Raw genomic sequence first — 19,511 nt, 5'->3', positions numbered from 1 at the left:
TATCTTTAAAAAAAATACACACACACACACACACACACACACACACACACACACAATGCAACACTGGGAAACTTACTTTAGTTGCTCTGGAGGGCTCCGTGCTTACACCTTCATTTCCCTTTCCCCTCGGTGCAGTCAGGAAGGGAGTTTGTTCACTTCCAGGACTTTCTCTGAGCTCTTCTGGTGGTGTCTCCTCATCCACCTTCATTGTAGGGTATATGAGGGGCACTGTCTTTTCCTCACTGGCCTCTGGAATAGCAGGACTCATGGTGGCACCCTGTTGCTCGGTACTCTCTTTTTGAGATACATCTTTGAACAATTCCTCTGGAATAAGGGACACCAAGACTCTGGGAACTCCCTGAGTCACTATACCTTCAAAGGACCCTGCTTCTGCACCTGTAACTATAGGGTTTGACATTTCTAGAAATTTCTCTCCAGTTATTTCCTTAGTTGCTACCATTTTAGATTCAAGAATCCCATAAAGTTCACTATCACTTTTGCTATCCTGATGATGAAAGTCCTTTTTGACTTCTTTTGGGTCTACTCTAGAATCTACAATTTCTTCCAATTTAAGAGCTTTTGTTGAGTCAAAAGGTACTTCTTGGTATGATTTTTCTTCATGTTCATTAGATGACAAGATCAGATCTTTGGTTTCCTTAGTCTTAGAAGTAATACAGGAATCTGCACGATAGTTGGTCTCCTGTCTGGTGGTTCCTTGGAAAGACTTGTCTGATTTGGAAATTTGGGACGTGTCTGCAACTTGGGCTTTTCCAACTGATTCCTGGTAGTGCAATGGTCTTGGGGTCATAGAAGAGAATGCTTCACTCTGAGCCTCTCTTGTAATTTCTTGTGATAAATTTTCTTCTGGTTTTACAGTTAAAGAGAGGCTTAAATTTTTGACTTCTCTTTCATTGACCTGATTAGAGTTGAAAAATGTTGAAGCATCTTGATTTCTTATGGAAACTCCTTTGGGTATCATTGGGGAACAAGGGTCCTCAGCTTTACATAGAATAGAAAATCGCACCTCTCCATCAGCTTCTTTCCCTCTTTCAATTATGGCCATTTCCACTGGTTGACTCTTTATACTAGAGTCATGGTCACTTCTAATGGCAGTTTCTTGGTTCAACTTTACTTCTGAAAGAACTGTTGGTTTGCATGTTTTGACACTGTCTCCTATAACTATCACCTTCTTCTTCTCTCTCTTCCTTTTCTCCCTAGTATTTGTTGGTTTCTGAATAACCTGCTCACTCAGAAATTTGCCTGAAGTTTCACAATTTGATTCTTGTGCTTCTGAAATAATTTCTCTTTGGTTTTCCCTTATTTTTTTATTAACTAAGTCTGCTGCAGACTGTTTCATATGAGAAAGAATTTCTATTTGTGACACTACTTTTTCCTGCTCTTCATTTGTATTTTTTTCCATGTTGGTACTAGTCACCTCTTTGAGTTTAGAATCACAAACTTCTGAATGAGGGCATGTCACTGAACCTTGGCCCAATGATTTGCCTTTACAATCACTAGGAATTATTATACTGACAGACTCTTTAGCATCTGAAGAAGCTCTCTTCTTATCTTGATCCTTACACTCGAATTCTTTCAATGAAATTTCCCTGCCCTTTGTTGCCTGCTCCTCACCAGAAATTCTCCTTTTAACCTTTTCTTGTGCAGACTGACTTCCAATTTGAAACAATTTTCCATTTTCTTCTTTACCACAACTCATTTCTGCAGTCTGATTACAAGCAATTAACATTTCCTTCCTTAGAAATTCCTTCTTCAATTCACATACTTCAATTCCATCTTGCTTTTCAATCTGAGATCCCTGATCACTGGACTCTAAAGTATCTATTTGGATCAAAGTTGCCAGTTCAGGGCTAATAAATCCTTTCTCAATAGCTTCCTTTACAGTCACTCTTTGATCATTAAATATGTCAATGATTCCTCCATTTAGTACCTGATGAGATGCAATAGTTCTGACCATGTTTTCATCCACCAATTTCTGTTTCAAAACTGATGCCAATGTCAGTCCTTGTCCTGTAGCAGTATCTATGATTCCTCCAGTATTTGCCTGAGCTTCTAGAACTTTCAGTGTTGATGCAAAGTCTACTTTTCCCAGCTGAGTTGCTTGAGACAATGTAAGAACTTTGTCACTCACTCCATCTTTAATGTCTGAGAAAGGAATTACTTCTAGATATCTCTGTCCAGATTCAATATCAATCTTACATTTCTTTACCAATTCTGAATAGGGAACAATTCTGTGATTCTCAGGATCTACAATCCTATGCATCAATCCTGAAGACAATGTTGCTTTATTAGTTAATAATCCTTCTTTTTCAGCTTCTGCCAAGGTCAATCCCCGGCCAGAAATGAGATCCACAAAGCTTTCAGTCAATGCCTGAATTTCTTGGATTTCTCCTTTCAAGTCTGGGTTAACAAGATCTAATTTTATAGCTTCAGAGAGGGAAATAGTTTCCTTTGTTTCAGGATGAAAAAACTGATGGAGACTTAAGTTCTCAACTTTTTTGAGTTGCTTGGCTAAATCTTCATCAATGATGCCATGTTTAAAGGCATTATCAACAGAAAGTCTCATCCCAGATATATGGTGAATGATACCTCCATCTACCACCTGTTTAGTCAACAACTGAATGGCCTCCTCTCTCTCCAGAAGTCCTCTGTCAATGGACTGCATAACTGTTAAAGGGGCCTTGCTATCAGGGTCCATAATTCCAGTTGTTTCCATTTGTAAGCTAATTAATCTCTCCCTAACTGTTTTTTCAGTATCTTTGCCTTTGGAAGCTTTTTCCAGATTTATAAGCTCAGTCTGGTCAGCACTGTCCACCAAGCCAAGATTTAAGGCCAAAGTCACCGAAACCTTTTTGCCTCGTTTCAGGTCAATGATTCCACCAGTCACCACCTGCCCCTCTAAAATTCTGGTGGCTGTCTGTGTGTCAAGTAGTCCAACTGCAACCGCTTCCTTCACAGAACAGAGTGTGTGGGTACGTGGGTCTAAGACACCACTAATAGCTTTGTCTGCCATGAGGACATTATGCAGCAATTTCTCATCCATCAGACCTTCATCAATGACTTCTTCAGTTGTCAAAGATTCGCAAGTCTGAGAGTCAAAGAAGCCCCGAAACATGTTCAGCTTTCCCATAAGTTTCACAGCAGTGTGACTGGGCACGATACCTCTGGCTATTGCTTCATTCAGTAACAGCTGTTGACCTGTTTGTTCATGAAAGATACCACCATCGAGTAATTGTGTAGATAATCTGTTTAAGGTAGCTTCTTCAAGCAATTCTGAAGGAGGACTGCATGACAAGGAAGTTTCACTACCATGATCTGCCTCATCTGTTTTTTCTAACATCATCATACTACCACCTATAATGTTTTGTTCTTCTGGACTTTGTTTATGGTCATCCTTACTTCCTTTGTCCAGAGAATGAACATTCATGTCATTTTCAGACTTGAGTTCTGAGTCTAAATCTAGAGTTTTCTCTACCTGAAATTGTGACTTCTTGCTTTGGGATTTTATGAGAGGTCTTCCAGTTTTACCTGGAATATGTTCAGTTTCAAGTGGGTTTGCTTGTTCTTTCTGACATATAAAGGAAGCATTTCTGAGAGTCTGCCATTCTTCATTTGGTGTTTCATTAGAAACAGGATCTTTTTCTACCACCGTGGTCACATCTTCTGTTTCCTCAGAGGGTACTATAAGGAGAAATCCTCTGCTGATATTTTCTCTGGTAGACACTTCTGTTAGATCTTCCTTTTGGGTACCTACTAACTGCCATTTTAACTCTGATTTAACTTGACCTCTAACCTTCAAAGTATCAATGTTTGGATTTCTCACTTTTTGTTCTCCTACAAATAGGTCTTTTTCAGGGTTCTCTGTAGGGGAACCTTCTGTTACTATAATGGTTTTTTTGCCTTCTGCTTCCATGCAATTTGCTTGATTGGGATATTCTTTGTTCTGAGAAGAGTGGAATTCACGTGACCGCACAGTCAGCCTATCACAGAAAGTTTCTGTTATTTCCACATTCACCGATTCTTCTAATTCCCTGGAAGTTTCTGGTTTCTGATGTCCAATTCCAAACACTTCTAGAGGATTTGCTTGATATTCACCGTTTGCTGTTAGTGTTTCTATCAGCTCATTGTCTAGCAGGAGCACCCTCTGTCCATTCCGCACATTAATGTAGCTGTGAGTCATCAGCTGGAACAACAGCGTATCGCTGTGGCTTGCCATGCCCTCAGTTTGGCCCTTGCTGCTCGACAGACCTGATGCTCCAGGATTAATGTTCAATTTGCTTTGTTCTGAAGAATCTGCTAATTGCATGTGGGGCATCACATCAGGTATGCAAACTGATTTTAAGTTATTGGCGAGATCTTTGTCCAATATACCATTTTCTATTGCCTTATTCCAGGACCAAATCTCTGTGGTTGCTGGTAGAAACAGAGCTTTAATATGCTGTCGTTCACTAAGGATTTTATGAGCTAGCTCACTAGACACAATACCTTGTTCCAGGGCATCTGTCATTGGGAGGATCTCTCCAGATTCAGGCCATAGCAACCCCATGAATGACCAAAGGGACTCCAGAATCACGAGGGCAATCTTAGCAGCTACTAGGTCACTGCTCACTGCTTCATCTATCGTCAGCCTATGCCCCGTGACAGTGTCTATGATACCTCCTGTCTGAAGCTGCCTTATGAGAATAGCACAGGCCATATCTTGGTCAATCAAATTATGTCTTACAGCCTCTTCCACTGTAAGTCTGTGTCCTGTTCTTGGGTCTACTATGCCACCAGCAAAAAGCTGAGCTTCTAGCAGCCGGACAGTGACCGGCCTATCTATTAGGCCTTCCTGAACTGCACGGAAAATGCTAACCTTCCGGCCTGATTTCAAGCTCACCATCCCTCCTGCCAATTGCTTGACAGGCAGCAATTTCAACCCTGATTCTTGGTGGACAATACATCTCTGCATCAAGTCCAGCAAACCGACTTTCTCGGCTGTGTTGGGGTCTATCAAATTCTTGGATGATCTCAGGTGAACCTCTAACTCTGAGAGAAGCCATTCAGAGATGAGGCCTTGATGAAAAGCCTCCTCTAGGTTAATAAAGTTCTCATTAGGGGGGAGACTGAAGCCTCCGGTTGCCAGGTGAGCTTCTAAGATTTTCAGTCCAACTCTCTCACTGACAATTTTCTTCTCAATTGCTTCCACTACAGAAAGAGGGCCTTTGCTCTCACTAAGCCTGCTTATTAAGGACAGCGTATCCTGTAGCTCCTGGAGCTGCTGGTACATCTGGTGATTAATGAGGTTTCTGGCCAGGCCCTCCTCCAGAGAGAGCTTTTCACTGGTCTCAGGGGCAATGAGGCCAGACATGATAACCTGGGATTCCAGGAGCACCAGGCCTGTGTCCTGGTCAATGAGGCCCTTTTGCATGGCTCTGAAGATGGGAAATATCTCCACCGTGCCTAGGTCAATCACCCCAGCAACTGCTCTGCAACCCTGAAAGAAAAAAAATGAAAAAGAAAACTAAATTAGAGAAGCACAAGTGTTGAAAGGAGCTATTCAAAGAATGATACTACAGGGTAGGGCAAAAGTAGGTGTATAGTTCTGAGTATGCGAAACAATTTATTCTTGTATTATCGCTTACTGTATTATTATCCACATGAACTGTAAACCTACTTTTGCCTCACCCTGTATATCAAATTCTGACCACAAGAAATACCCAGCCTGGGAAGGGCCCCAAAGTGTAGGAAATATTCTGAAGCCTGACAGAGTTAATGCTAAAAAAGAATTTGTCTAAACTGCAGAATGTTTTACATGGGCAGAAGAAGTTCACAGATTACTTGAGGGATGACAGCATTAAGCATATCTGAGTGACAAGCTCTACAAAGTAGCAAGCAGCGAAAGTGACAGGACAGCTATTTCTAGGACTAACTCACCACAAAGGTTCTTAAGACACATACCAGTTCCCAAAAATGAGAATTCAACCCCATATAACAACTTCTCAGTGTTGTAGAAGCTTCTTGAAGTAGTATTTTCCTGCTGATGAGTTCAGCAGGACCAGTCCACAGGACTAGAAGAGAGATTTAAGCATCCCAATATCCACACAACAGTTGTATATCTCAATAAAGGATCCTGTGTATTTTACTCAAGCAGCTGCTTAACAACTGGGGCAGTCATACTCTTGGTGGTTAATACTAGCACTTGCCAAGGCAATGGCTGAGTTAAATTAGCTCTAGGTATTGAAATGAGCAAGTCAAGGAAAGAACAGACTTGGGACCTTTGCTGTTGGAACTACTAGTAACTTTTCTTCTAGTCCAGGCTAGAATGGGTAGTAACCACCACGATTACAACTACCAATTGTTGGGCACTTAATATATTTACTGAGTACTAATATTTAAGCCTCACAACAATCCTAAGAAAACAATTATTTTAACCTTTAGTTTAGAGATAAGAAAATGAGGCACAGAGAAGTTAGGTAACGTGTTCAAGGTCACAAAACTAGTGAGTTCTAGAATCAAATCAAAGTCTGACTCTGAATCTTGGGGTATTATACTTCCTTCCCAGTTGAATCCAGAAGAGTATGAAGGGTAAGTACAGTAGAGTCACATCTTCCAAAGGAATCAGGTTCTGAGGTGAGTGAATAAGGTAATTCTTACATATTGTCTAATTTACCCTTGCAAAAAAGAAAAAAGCCTAAAAGCAGCTCCTTAAGAATTCTTATTTTGAAGCCTTTTATCATGAAACTAGAGGCCTGATGCACGAAATTCGTGCAAGGGGCTCGGCCCTCACAGCCCCAGCTTTGTCCAGAAGGTCATTCAGCTGTCCGGTCTAATTAGCATATTATGATTTTATTATTATAGATGATGGTATTCAAAAATTAAATTACTCAAGTGTTTTACCACTTACAACACTTCATCCCTTTTACTATTCTTCAATTTTCTAGTTCTTCTTGTTCATGTTCATTATCTTCATTTTCTATGGATAGTTTTATTTGTCCTTCTTTGGTCAGTATTAATTTCTGATCCTTATTTAACTCTTTAACTTATCCATAGAGGATCTTGTTGAAACAATTGCCAACCACTTCCCTGACACCTAAATAACACATTTCATTGCTGTCTCCATGAGAAGCAGCACCAGAGGAATAGGTACTTTGCCCATTCAGTGTCTAGGAAGAGTACCAGCAGTCCAATAAACATTTCATGAATAAATAAACATTGATAAATAGTAAGAAAACCCTTAAACTCACTAACCTATTTCCCCCAGATTTTAAAAACATTCACTGAGGATTTCAAGCTTGTTTAATTGCACACTATAAGAGATACTGAATGGATAGCAATGAGGAAACCAATTTGGTTCATTTCTCCATATCACTATATTTGTTCAAATAATGAAATAACTGACAAATTCTCCATACTATTTAAAATATATTAATCAATATACACCCTTTGTTTTCTGACCCAGAATATAGAGTTTAACTTGTATAAGGTAAATGTATGCTATGCAAATCTATTAGGTATCTGTTCTATAGAGAGCAAAAGAGAAATCACACAGCCATATGACTCTTTTGAGATATATGAAAAAACTTAGAGAAAATCCATGTAAAACTATTCAGAAGCAGAAAATATGACAAAGGAAAATGTTCTTTTGTGAACTTCTAATTTCTTCTGTGAGATTCACAGAGTCTCAGAAAGCTAATACTGAAGAAATGCCTGGAGTCTAGCCTAAGAGAAAAGACTACACACTGTTCCTTCCAACACCCTCATAAGTGGAGGACAGGCAGGAAGCACTGAGCTGGGAAATATGCAGAGAAATCCATTTTAGTCCCACCAAACATGGGCATCCTGACCTAAACAAGCAGAAGAGGGAAAGAAGAAGAGAAAACATAAAAGGCTTCTACTTACCAGAGTTGCAGGGCACGCCTTGGGCAGATAAGAGAGAGAGCCTTACGGAGCAGCTCAGCCGTATCGCACACACAGTGTAAGCTTGGTGTTAGCATCCAGCATGCGACTTTTGTTTGTTTTTTTTTGCAAAAAAGAACCCCAAACAGGTCGTCCTCTTTTCCCTTTGTGCATTTGTGCTTAAACTCCAAAGGGTTAGTGAAACTTGTAAGCAAGGATGTCAGTTAATCAGAACAATACTTCACATGAAACACACAAACGGTAACAGGGACACATCATGCTCAATGTAGTGGTGCTCAGCAGCTTGTCTCTTTATTTTCTCCCTTTTTTTTTAACCTTTCAAAATGAGAACTGGATGTTCTCAGCAAGCAATTGTTAAAACTTTTCACATACACCCTTATATGGTGAAGCAACAAGCCATTAGAAGTGGGCTACCTTACACAGAGAATGCTAAACCAGCACTTCTTTTTGAAAATCTATTCTCAAATAAATCATAGCTGGTTCTGTCTTATGGTCTTTACAACTCTAGTCCTGCTGCACAAATTTCATATCCAAGGACCAGAGCCAAAGAATATTTATCTGAATATCATTTTGAGCATCATCTAGACTAAATTTGGTTACCACATGATTTTTAATTTTGGCCTGCCCCACGTAAGTTGGCCATTGCTTCACAACATAGGAAATAAGCAGGCAAACACACATATATATATCCCAGAGACACATGTATATAATATGGTAAGTTTACATATACACAAGTATCCAGGAAGAACTCAGGACAACCAGCAAGAACTTAACAACTTCCATATGGTCCAGGAAATGAACATGAGTGGGAACTGGTAAAGATGTCACATGATGGGATGACCATGGGTAAGGGGAACCAGCGTCTCAGTCAGTGCAGCTAATCCACCAATTTGCTTTGAAGATAAACATTTCTTATTCATTTAGTACATATGAAAAAAAGTATGAGGGAAAGAGGTTCATGATCTTTTTTTCCCAATATTCAGAACTCTTGGCTATTGACTTTTGAGTAACAATGCCACAAAGGAATAATCTTATTGCTCGGTGACATAAAAGTTATGTTCTCCTTGACTGCAAAATGGAAGACAACAAAAATGGTGAACCACATCTAAAGAGTTAGCCATAAATGCCTTCCAGAGTTTTGACTGACCAACACATCATGGAACCCCAGGTAAGAAACACAAGACAAATGGCTGCTACGGTGAGGTTAAAAAATTAAGTCACATTGGTCATGGAAAGCTAGTGATCATGACTTTCAATCAGCAAGGATACTTTCACACCATTCAAAAGGTACCCTCCCAACATTTGGAGAGTAAAATTGAAAGTACCTTTTGTTCTGTCTGCTGAGCCAGCTGGCTCCGAAGCTGGTGAAGCTGGTTTGCTGAACCATCACACAGGTCATGGTAAGTCTTATTCAGGGCGTTCAATTGCTCAGATATCTGTTCCTTCTCTTTTTCTGAGAGTCTGGAAGATGAAGCATTAAAGCTCTTTTAGAGAAAAGCCTTCCTCCAACTCACATCTATGGCTTCACAATCATCACTTCTCCACCTTGGATGGTATTCTTCTTGGTCACTGCTAACTGTGGATCATCTGGTCAGAACTCCATACTCATTGAACACTTTGGCTTCTAACTCATAGTTTTCCCGTTTATCTCAAATCAAGTCATGATTCTTGATGATGTCAATGATCATGTCACCAATTGTCTATAACACCCTAAGCTTGTAGTCCTGCAATTTTCTCAATCCCAATGGCCTCCACTCCACTTCAGCCCCATCCATAAAGGGCAAATTTGGACCCTGCTGTTATCTAAAATTCTTCCACTTCTGAAATTTTAAACTTTAAGAATCTACTATCTGATTATAGCTCCTAATTATACCCCTACCTTTCCAGTTTTCTTTCTTTACTCCTATACCGCTTTTAAAATTGAAATATTTTTTTTTAAATATATTTTATTGATTCTCCACAGAGAGGAAGGGAGAGAGATAGAGAGCTAGAAACATCGATGAGAGAGAAACATCGATCAGCTGCCTCCTGCACATCTCCCACTGGGGATGTGCCCGCAACCCAGGTACATGCCCTTGACCGGAATCGAACCTGGTACCCCCCAGTCCGCAGGCCGACGCTCTATCCACTGAGCCAAACCGGTCTCGGCTAAAATTGAAATATTTTAAACAAATTCTCATTTACTCATTATCCAACTATCCAGCTTTACCAAATTTTACCAGGTTTGCTTTAGATCTTTTTCTTAGAAATAAAACATTACAGATATAAAGTCCAATGTGTATGTGTCACCAACCCCATTACTTTCCCTTCCTCCCCAGAGGCAATCACTATTTGAATCGGGTAAATTTTGCAAGTCCCCTTTCTCATTCTACATTATGTTTTTGAGAATGAACGCTGTGATTTATATTACAACTATCCACCAACTTACTGAGATTTCCCAAGTCTTCCTTGATGTTCCATTTTCTCTTAATCAATCCTATTATATTTAGTTTCTCCTCTTTTCCAGACCCCACAGTCATCATCTCCATCAGTTCCTTACACGCTCATTAATCTGATAAAACTCCAGCCCCAGATCAATCAAACTCTGCTCCCATGTGCGGGCTGCTAAGTATAACCAGTGAGAGAGAAATCCCACAGCCATGAAGAAGAGATCCTACTGGGCTCTGACCTCCACTGGACTTCAGTGCAGTCTGAGTTAATCCTTCCTTCTTTCCCCTCAACACTACTCTAACTTTCGGCAAATAACCTCTCTACCTATTTCTTTTTTTAAAAAAATTTTTTTAGCCCTAGCCAGTTTGGCTCAGTTATAGAGCTTTGGCCTGCAGACTAAAGGGTCCCAGGTTCGATTCCAGTCAAGGGCACATACTTTGGTTGCAGACTCCTACCCGGTCCGGGCCCTGGTCAGGGCGTGTGCAGGAGGCAACCTATCAATGCATTTCTCTCACATCAATATTTCTATCTGTCTTTCCCTCTCTCTTCCAATCTCTTTAAAAATCGATGGAAAAATATCCTCTGGTGAGGACGGAAAACAAAAACTTGTTTTTATTGATTTCAGAGAGGAAGAGAAAGAGATAGAAACATCAGTGATGAAAGAGAATCATTGATCGGTGGCTGCCTCCTGCACAACCCGCACCGGGGATTGAGCCCACAACCTGGGCATGTGCTCTGACCGGGAATTGAACCATGACTTCCTCGTTCATAGGTCGACACTCAACTACTGAGCCACACTGGCTGGGCTCTCTACCTATTTCAAAGACAACATACAGACCACTGGGCACTAATTCTCTCACTTTCTAGCTTCACTCCTGGCATATTAACCTATATTCACATCTTTCTTTCCTTTTTTTAGAATTTTTATGAGTTTATTTGAACCCAACTGGTGACATACGTCAGGGAGAGAAAGATCTCAAATGCTCCCTTTTTATTTAATTTTTAATTTTTTATTCACACCTTTCTTAATCTTTTTCTCAGATTTCAGAAGAAAAGCTGTCTCAACCTCTGTCTAAGGTGTGCTTTCCACCCAGTGATGAATCTTATCCTCTCTCACATCCTCTGGCATCTCTTTCCTAGTACTTCAATCTTTCCCCCTCTACGTCCTTGAGACACAGTCCATAAACACAGTTAAGCCCCGCTGATCTCTTAGGAAAACAAAACTCTTTATTGATTATATTCTACTCTAATTATTTCTGCTTTATTATTTCTTTCCTTTCCTATGGCCAAGCTTCTTTAAAGAGTGTCTAATGTCAGGCTGGTTTGGCTCAGCCTGTGGACTGAAGGGTCCCGGGCTCGACTCTAGTCAAGGGCACATGCCCAGGTTGTGGGCTCAATCCCCAGTAGGGGGCGTGCAGGAGGCAGCTGATCAATGATTCTCTCTCATCATTGATGTTTCAATCTCTCCCTCTCCCTTCCTCTCCAAAACAAAAATACATTTTTAAAAAAGAGTGTCTAATTTCATTATCACTACCTTCCTCACTTCAAGTGCTCTCCACTACACTAAAATCTTACATTATCCCCCAACTTTTCACCAGAGTCACCAAAAACTTCCAACTTGCCAAATTTAATAGACGGGTCTCAGTCTTGACCTTTCTTGACTTCTCACCACTCCCTTCTTTTTAGGATTCTGTTCTCTCTTGGGTTCTGAGATAATAACTCATCATTTTCCTTTTACTTCTCTAAGGCTTCCTTTACAGGGCGAGAAGCATTGAGAAGCCCCTGAGCCCTTGTAAGCTAATCCACTTTTATGGTTTCTACTATGCCGATGACTCAAATCTCCATCACTTTAGACTTCTCTTATTAATTCTAAATTTACATATGCAGTTGCCCATTGGATAACTTAATGTGTTAGGTGCTTCCTAATACATACTAGGCACTTCCATTCAGATGTCCTGTGGGGTCTTCACGTTCCTAACATCTGAAACTAAAGCTGCCCTCTTCTCCCTCAATCCATAACTTCTCCTGTGATACCTCTCTTGGTGAGTGGCATCACCATACACCCAATGGCTTAAGCCAGAAACCAGAGTTATATCTGATCATTTTTGTTGGTCACCAAACTCTATATTATAAATTCATCATTCTTAATCTCTTTAGAATCTCTGTCTTCTTTACATCCCCCATCATATCTTGCCTATATTATCAGAACAACCTCTTAACTGGTCGCTCAGACCTCTCTGCTTGCCTGAGATCAACACATTCTCTATCAAACTGTTCTAGAAACCTTTTCCAACAAAATCCAATCATGTTCATGATCCCTCCACAGAGCCAACAAGGTAAAATGCAAATTCCTCAGCATGAACTACAAAGCTCTTCATCATCTGAATTTTGCTGCCCTGAATTCTCCAGCCTGAATTCTCATCATGACCCTAAGGTTTAGGCAGGTAGATCTGGTCTCCTAGGTGTGCCATAATCTCTCATCTAATACCTACTTATGACCATGCTTGGCCAAGAAGATCTGTGAAGTTTTAATGGCCTCAGAGACTTGTTCTCTCTTGGTTGTCAGCTCCTCCGCCAGAACCTATTTAGTAGAAATAAAGAGAAAAGCTTCAGAACCTAAAAAAATTAAAGAATCAAAGATTATTTGAAGTAACTTTTTAAAAATCCAACGTGCAAACAGCTTAGCTCAGATTATACTGGTCTATGTAGAGCTGATTAAAAAAAAAAGGTAGAAATATAAATAAGATAACTTCATAAGTTAACATTTACTGAGATAACAATCCCTCCTGGGTGGCCCATATGTGACTTGTATTAAACCACCTAGTGCATTATCATATATTATTGTATCCAGGAGGAATAAGATAGACCTTCTACTTACCTGTTGTTCTAAAATAGCTTTTTCAATGTCTGTCAATTCTTTGGTCTGGGATGAGGTAGCTTTGCTTTGTGTATTCCTTGCTAGGGTAGACACCCAGCCCAAAAGTTCTTTCACCTTCTCCACGTGTTCCTGTTTTTCCTCTTCTACCACTTTCTAGAACAGGAAATAGAAAATCAGTATGTTGGTTCATCTTATTAGACTGGCCTAAGTTCAGATTTCCTAAAATAGAGACACGAGAGTTACTAAATCAGTAAGCAGTTAAAATAATCCCCAATTAAATGTAATTTACCCAGCCTAGAGCACTGCTCACAGGTGCCTAACTATGGGATATAAGTTCATTATATCCAGGTTAGCACCTTTCTTAAAAAGCACATTGTTTTATATATGATGGATATTCAATAATTAGTGATTTTAAAAAGCCCTTCACATATAGCAGCTTACTTCTTTTCATAATTCTTAAAATTACAGGTAAGGAGATTAAAGTCTACAGAGATTAAGTGAGGTAGATATTGACATAAAGGACATATTTTGCTAATTTACATAGGCAAAAATTGCTATTGTTAATGTTTCCAAAAGCATTTCTTTTTATAAGAGTAGTTGGATATGTGGAAATTTATTTTACAAAGACATAGATTTTTTAAATTATAAAACCATAATTATATATAGTATTCTAAACTGTTTTCCCCCCAAATAATATATTTTAATTATCTTCCTTTGTCACTGCATGTAAACCTATTTCATTATTTTTAACAGCTTCATAGCATTTCATGTATAGAATCTGGATGTTTCCAATATTTCCCTTTTCTAAATCATGCTTTATTTATGACTTTTATTCACATCATTCCTTCATACTTATAATATTTCCATACTAAAGGTACTTGGAAGTGGGGATGTTGGACATAATATAGTCAATCCTCATAATTATTCACAGATTCCATATTTATCTACTCTCTAAAATTTATTTATAACCCCAAATCAATATTTGTGCATTTTCACAGTCATTCCCAGACATGCACAGAGTGGCTGCAAAATATTTCAGGTGCCCAATGTTCCCAGTCGGGGTAGAATAAGGTGACACTCTGTCGCCTTGATCCAGCTTTTATACTGTAAACAAGTGTCTGTCGAGTGCCAGGGTTTTCTTATTTTTGTGTTTTCTGATGGCGGTTTCGCTGTTTAAAATGGACCCAAATGCAGTGGTGAGGTGCTCACGTCTTGTGTTCCTAAGCACAGGAAGGCTGTGATGTGCGTTATGGAGATAATGTGTGTTATATAAGTCTTGTTCAGGAGTGAGTTATAGTGCTCTTGGCCATGAGTTCAATGTCAGTGAATCAACAAAATATATTAAGTCAGGTGTTTTTAAAGAAAAACACACATAACACAAGTTTATGCATTTTCTGTGGACAAAAATGTTGTAAGCAGAGGCTTGTAGCAACCTAACCCTATATTGCTCCAGCTGCAAAGAGTACAGTATTCACTAACGCAGTGTTTTCAGCAACCTCACAGAACACAACTACTATGAATTAAGAAAATTGGCTGTGTGCGCACTTCACATTTTGACAGATGAGGCACAGGTTTTGGGGGGTTTTTGTTGTCTTTAAATATATATATTTTTATTTCAGAGAGGAAGGGAGAGGGAGAGAGAGTGAAACATCAATGATAAGAGAGAATCACTGATTCGCTGTCTCCTGCATGCCCCCTGCTGGGGGATCAAGGCTGCAATCCGGGCATGTGCCCTTGACCAGAATCAAACCCAGGACCCTTCAGTCTGCAGGCCAATGCTTGGTCCTGAGCCAAACCGGCTAGGGCTGAGGCACAGGGTTTTAAATTCCATTTTCAAGATGATTTAGGACCCAACTATCCTTACCTCCTCCTCTTCCAGCCGCTGGAGCGCATCACTGATATATTTTACGTGCTGAGTTGTTAAGGTCACCAATGCTGTATAGCGAGTCCTTAAGTCCATGAACTATGGTTCAAAAAAACAATTTAGATGAATGATCCACCAGCAATATAAATTTAAATAGTTGAAAATAAGAGGAAGTTTTCATGAAGTCACATGCTCAGCAGAAAGGTGAGCTGTAAATCAAACTGCAAGGCCCAGACAAGGAATCCCCTGAAGAAAAGACAGCGGTACATGTCCTTTCCCCACCCTTTCACCTCTTGCGTGATGGCATCCGAAGAGGAAAGCATGCGACGGCGCTTGCCGGGGGATTTCTGCTGTGATTCCACAAAGGCCTTGTATGTCATTAGTTGCAATTCGTAGTCCTGAGGAGGAAGAAATTTCACTGTTTACATAGGGCTTTATAGCTCACACACACCATGCAACAGAAATCACATATTTCATTACCTGAAGGCATTTTCGTGATCTTTTAAACTGCAGGTTAGAAAGTTTTCCTGTAAAGGGCCAGATGGACACTACTGGGCCATGCTATCTCTGTCACAGTTACTCAAATCTGCCACCGTAAATGAAAGCAGCCATAGATAATATGTAAATGAAAGACTATGGCTGTATTAGAATACAACTTTTCCTATGGACACTGACAGCTGAATGAAGTTCCTGTAAATTTCATGTGTCACAAAGTATTATTTGCCCCCGTTTTTTTTTAAAGCCACCTCTTATGGGACATATGAAAATAGGTGCACAGGCTCGCTTTAGCCTGTGGGTTACAGCTGCTGACCTCGGAGTTTGCAGTTTGTTTGCTGACCATCCTTTTCATGCGTGGGCAACTGAGGCCCAGAGACAGGAAGTGAATTTCCCTAATTAACTAGTGGGTGAGCAACAAAGTCAAGATTAGAATCCCTAAACCAATGCTCTACTCATATGGCCATGCTCTTGCCACGTCCCCTGTAATCCTGAGAGTGATGCCCTAGTCAGGCCCTCTTCATCTCTCACAAGACAAGTACAAGAGCTTCTTAGTTAGTCTCCACCAGAGTAACTTTTCTAAAATGAAGATGACCACTTTGTTCCTCTGCTTAAAAGTTTTCAAGAGCAAAAATTTCTCAAATATCAACATGCATACAAATCATCTGGGAATCTTGTTAAAATGCAGATTCTGATTTGGGAGGTTGAAGATTCTGCATTTCTAACAAGTTGCTCCTGGTTCAAAGGCCACATTTTGAGTAGCAAGAATAGAAAGTAAAGTCAAAGAACTGAACAAGGTCTTTCTAAGGCTGGGCCCAGCCTCCTCCTAGCTAAACCAGAATATTCCCTATCTCCTCGTATAATCATTGTATGTTCATTCTTCTGTGCCTTTGATTATGCAGTTCCTTTTGCCTAGAATACTTAGAAAACAGAAGGCAGGAGGAAAACATGAAATGAGTTCCTTAAGCGACCTAAAGAAAAAGAATAGTAGTAGTAATAATAAAATAGCAATGATAATATAAGCACGTGCTACCATTTACTGAATGTATTTTACGTTTGCAGCATGGTCCTATGCATACATTATCCCATTTAATAATTACAATCACTCGGTGGGGTTGTTACTGTTCCCACTGTGTACATATTGCAACAGGTAATCAGAGAGGCGAAGTGCTCTAAAGCCTGAAAATGGTGAAGCTAGGATGTGAACGCAAATCTTTGTGACACCAAGTCTTCTGCTATTAACTGAAGAAATGCATTCATTCAAAAACTATCTGTTGCGCATCTACTACGTGCCCGCCGTTGTTCCGAGTGCTACACACATAGTGGAAAACAAGCCAGGGAAAACTCTGCCCCTCCCCTGGAACTTACATCCTAGTGAGAAGACACACAATAAACAAATACATATATAATAACCGCAGGTCATTTTTATGTAAAGATGTTATCAGAGAAATGGGGGGGGGGCAGATCAGATATGGCCTCATAAACTACACAAGAGTTTAAAATTTTATTATGAGTGTGAGATAAAGCCTTTGGGAAGTTTTGAGCAGGAGAATGATATGATTCAATTGACTATGCTTCATCTATTGTAAGGCACAAATTCCCCCCCATTTTTGTAGCTCCAGAATTACTAGTAGAATATGTTTACAATCAATGGCATTTGCATATGTGGCAGAGTTTCTTCTTTTTTGATAGTGCACATAATAGGTGGTGTCTGAAATTCTGTGACATGAAGTATGTTCTAAAAGGTGATTCTGCTACTGTGTGGGCAAACAGCCTGTGGGGCAGGAGCAGAAGCAAGCTTTCAGCTCGGAGGCAGTGCCGTGGTCTAAGGAAGATGCCTCACTTAGATGTGAGCAGGGAAATGGTGAGGGATGGGCAATGAGAGGCAGTCAGGTCCAAGACATTGGAAGATGGGGCCAACTCGTTCAAAGACTGAACATAAAGTTTAAGGCAAAAAGAACTGTTAAGGATCACTTTGGGGTTTTTTTGCCTCAGCAAATAGGAAAATGGTGACACTATATCCTGAGATAAGCAAGATGAGAGAAAACCCAAATATTCTGTTTTTGACATACTAAGTTTAAGAGGCCTGTGAGTCACCTAAATGGAGAGTCTTCCATTGTAGCTGACATCTGGTGCCTCATGAGCATCCTCCAACGTGGGCCATGAGAAGTACACAGCTGCACTAACTGGAGGATGGGGCCAGCCTGCAGCAGAAGAGCTGCAGGGGAAAACCTAGTGACAATGCCGGGCTTCCTAAGCTGAAGGTCACTGATGTTCCTTGTGGGACATGGCAGAGTTACCTTTACAGCCGTGGAGTACTGCTGGGAAAATTTTTGACACTGGTCCAGTTTTGTCTGATTTCTCTCAATTTCTGCAAACAGATCCTAGGAACCAAAATATCACACCATTACCATTGTCATTACCATCACCGAAACAGCTGAGCATCTGTTAGGTTCTAAGGTAGTGGTTTTCAAACCCTACCTGCATCAGAATCATCTGGAAGACAGCATAAAGCAGATTGCTGGGCTCCACCTCCAGAGTTTCTGACTCAGTAGGTTTGGGTCTAGGTTTGAGAATTTGCATTTCTGACATGTTCCCAGAAGATGCTACTAGTCTGGAGTCCACACTTTGAAAAGCACTGTTCTAAGTACTTCACATGTATCCCTCCATTTACTCCCAACAACAGTAACGTGGAGATCAGTTGAACAAATAACAGACTATGTTCGTTTTATTGATGGGGAAATAGAACACGAAGAGATTAAGTAATTTGCTTAGTGAGCAAACCAGGATTGAAATCCAGGCAACCTAACCGTAATGCTAAACAAAACAAGAGACCCCAAGATACCAACACATAAAAACTGCTTTGAATGATATAATTTTCTTACACTCACAGCTTTCCCTGGGTTTGCATTCCTCCATATTCTAATCCTTCTAAAATAAAATTAAATATCAAGAAACAAAATAAACCAGCCCTGGCCAGTTGGCTCAGTTGGTTGGAGCATTATTCCATACACCAAAAGGTTGCAGGTTCAATTTCTAGTCAGGGTGCATTTGGGAGGCAACTGATGTGTTTTCTCTCTCCCTCCCACTCTTTCTTCTCTCTCTAAAATCAATAAAAACATAACCTCAGGTGAGGCTTAAAAAAATAAGCCAAAATAATACTTTCTTTTAATCCTCACCTGAGGATATTCATTCCATTGATTTTTAAATTTTTTTTAGAGAGCAGAGGAGAAGAAGGGGGGGGGGGGGAGAGGGAGAGAGGGAAAGAGGAAAAGAGGGAGAGAGGGAGAGAGAGAGAGAGAGGAAGAGAGAGAGAGAGAGAGAGATGATAGAGACACATCAGTTGGTTGCCTCATGCATGTGCCTGACCAGACTGGGAAAGAGCCTGCAACTGAGGTATGTGCCCTTGACCAGGAATCAAACCCTCGACCCTTTGGTCTGAGGCTGATGCTCTAACCACTGAACAAAATTGGCCAGGGCAAAACCAAAATAATTTTAATCTGTCCATCAAGTGATTTCAATATTATACTCAAAGAAACTCAGCATTAAAAGGGACCTTATAGGTCATCTGGCCTAAATGCAACACCAGTATCTTGAGACCATCCTGCTGAACCCTTTTCAGAAGACAGGGCTCAGAATGTCTTACCATTTAGGGGAAGCTTCATTGCTATCACATCATCTTCTTTTATGATGAACCCCCAGCCCCTGCCAACTTCCACTGTGCTACTGCTGCACCCACCGTCTGCTGGCTGAGCTGCTCCGATAGCACTCTGCTGTCCTCTGCCTGGCCTGGCTTCATCCTTTCCTGCTGGGCAGTGGTTTCCTCAATCCATTTGATGAGAGTTCCATGGCAGGCTCGGTAATCTCCCAGAACTTCCTGGATACTTTCTAGTTCAGATTGGCTGGAGGAGCAGAGAAAAACTGCCG

General features: G+C 40.4%; 1 protein-coding gene across 7 annotated transcripts in view; it reads right to left on the bottom strand.

The window, feature by feature from the left end:
- MACF1 (microtubule actin crosslinking factor 1) overlaps positions 1-19,511 on the bottom strand; it is a 342,009-nt gene that overhangs the window by 125,123 nt on the left and 197,375 nt on the right. For 5 of the 7 annotated variants that reach the window (XM_070404781.1, XM_070404779.1, XM_070404782.1 and 2 more), the window contains 8 exons: positions 19,324-19,486; positions 17,885-17,968; positions 15,380-15,487; positions 15,090-15,188; positions 13,226-13,378; positions 12,840-12,928; positions 9,243-9,378; positions 77-5,494 (listed from right to left, as the gene is read on the bottom strand). In XM_070404781.1, the coding sequence (XP_070260882.1) occupies positions 77-5,494; positions 9,243-9,378; positions 12,840-12,928; positions 13,226-13,378; positions 15,090-15,188; positions 15,380-15,487; positions 17,885-17,968; positions 19,324-19,486 (6,250 nt within the window). The remainder of the gene's footprint in view (positions 1-76; positions 5,495-9,242; positions 9,379-12,839; positions 12,929-13,225; positions 13,379-15,089; positions 15,189-15,379; positions 15,488-17,884; positions 17,969-19,323; positions 19,487-19,511) is intronic. The other 2 variants (XM_070404783.1, XM_070404784.1) reach the window with 1 other exon arrangement.

This window comes from Myotis yumanensis, unplaced genomic scaffold (genome assembly GCF_028538775.1).
Source record: "Myotis yumanensis isolate MYYU_CA2020_CCGP unplaced genomic scaffold, mMyoYum1.0.hap1 SCAF_2, whole genome shotgun sequence".
Classification (NCBI taxonomy): Eukaryota; Metazoa; Chordata; class Mammalia; order Chiroptera; family Vespertilionidae; genus Myotis; species Myotis yumanensis.
This window is presented reverse-complemented; position numbering and strand designations above follow the sequence as displayed.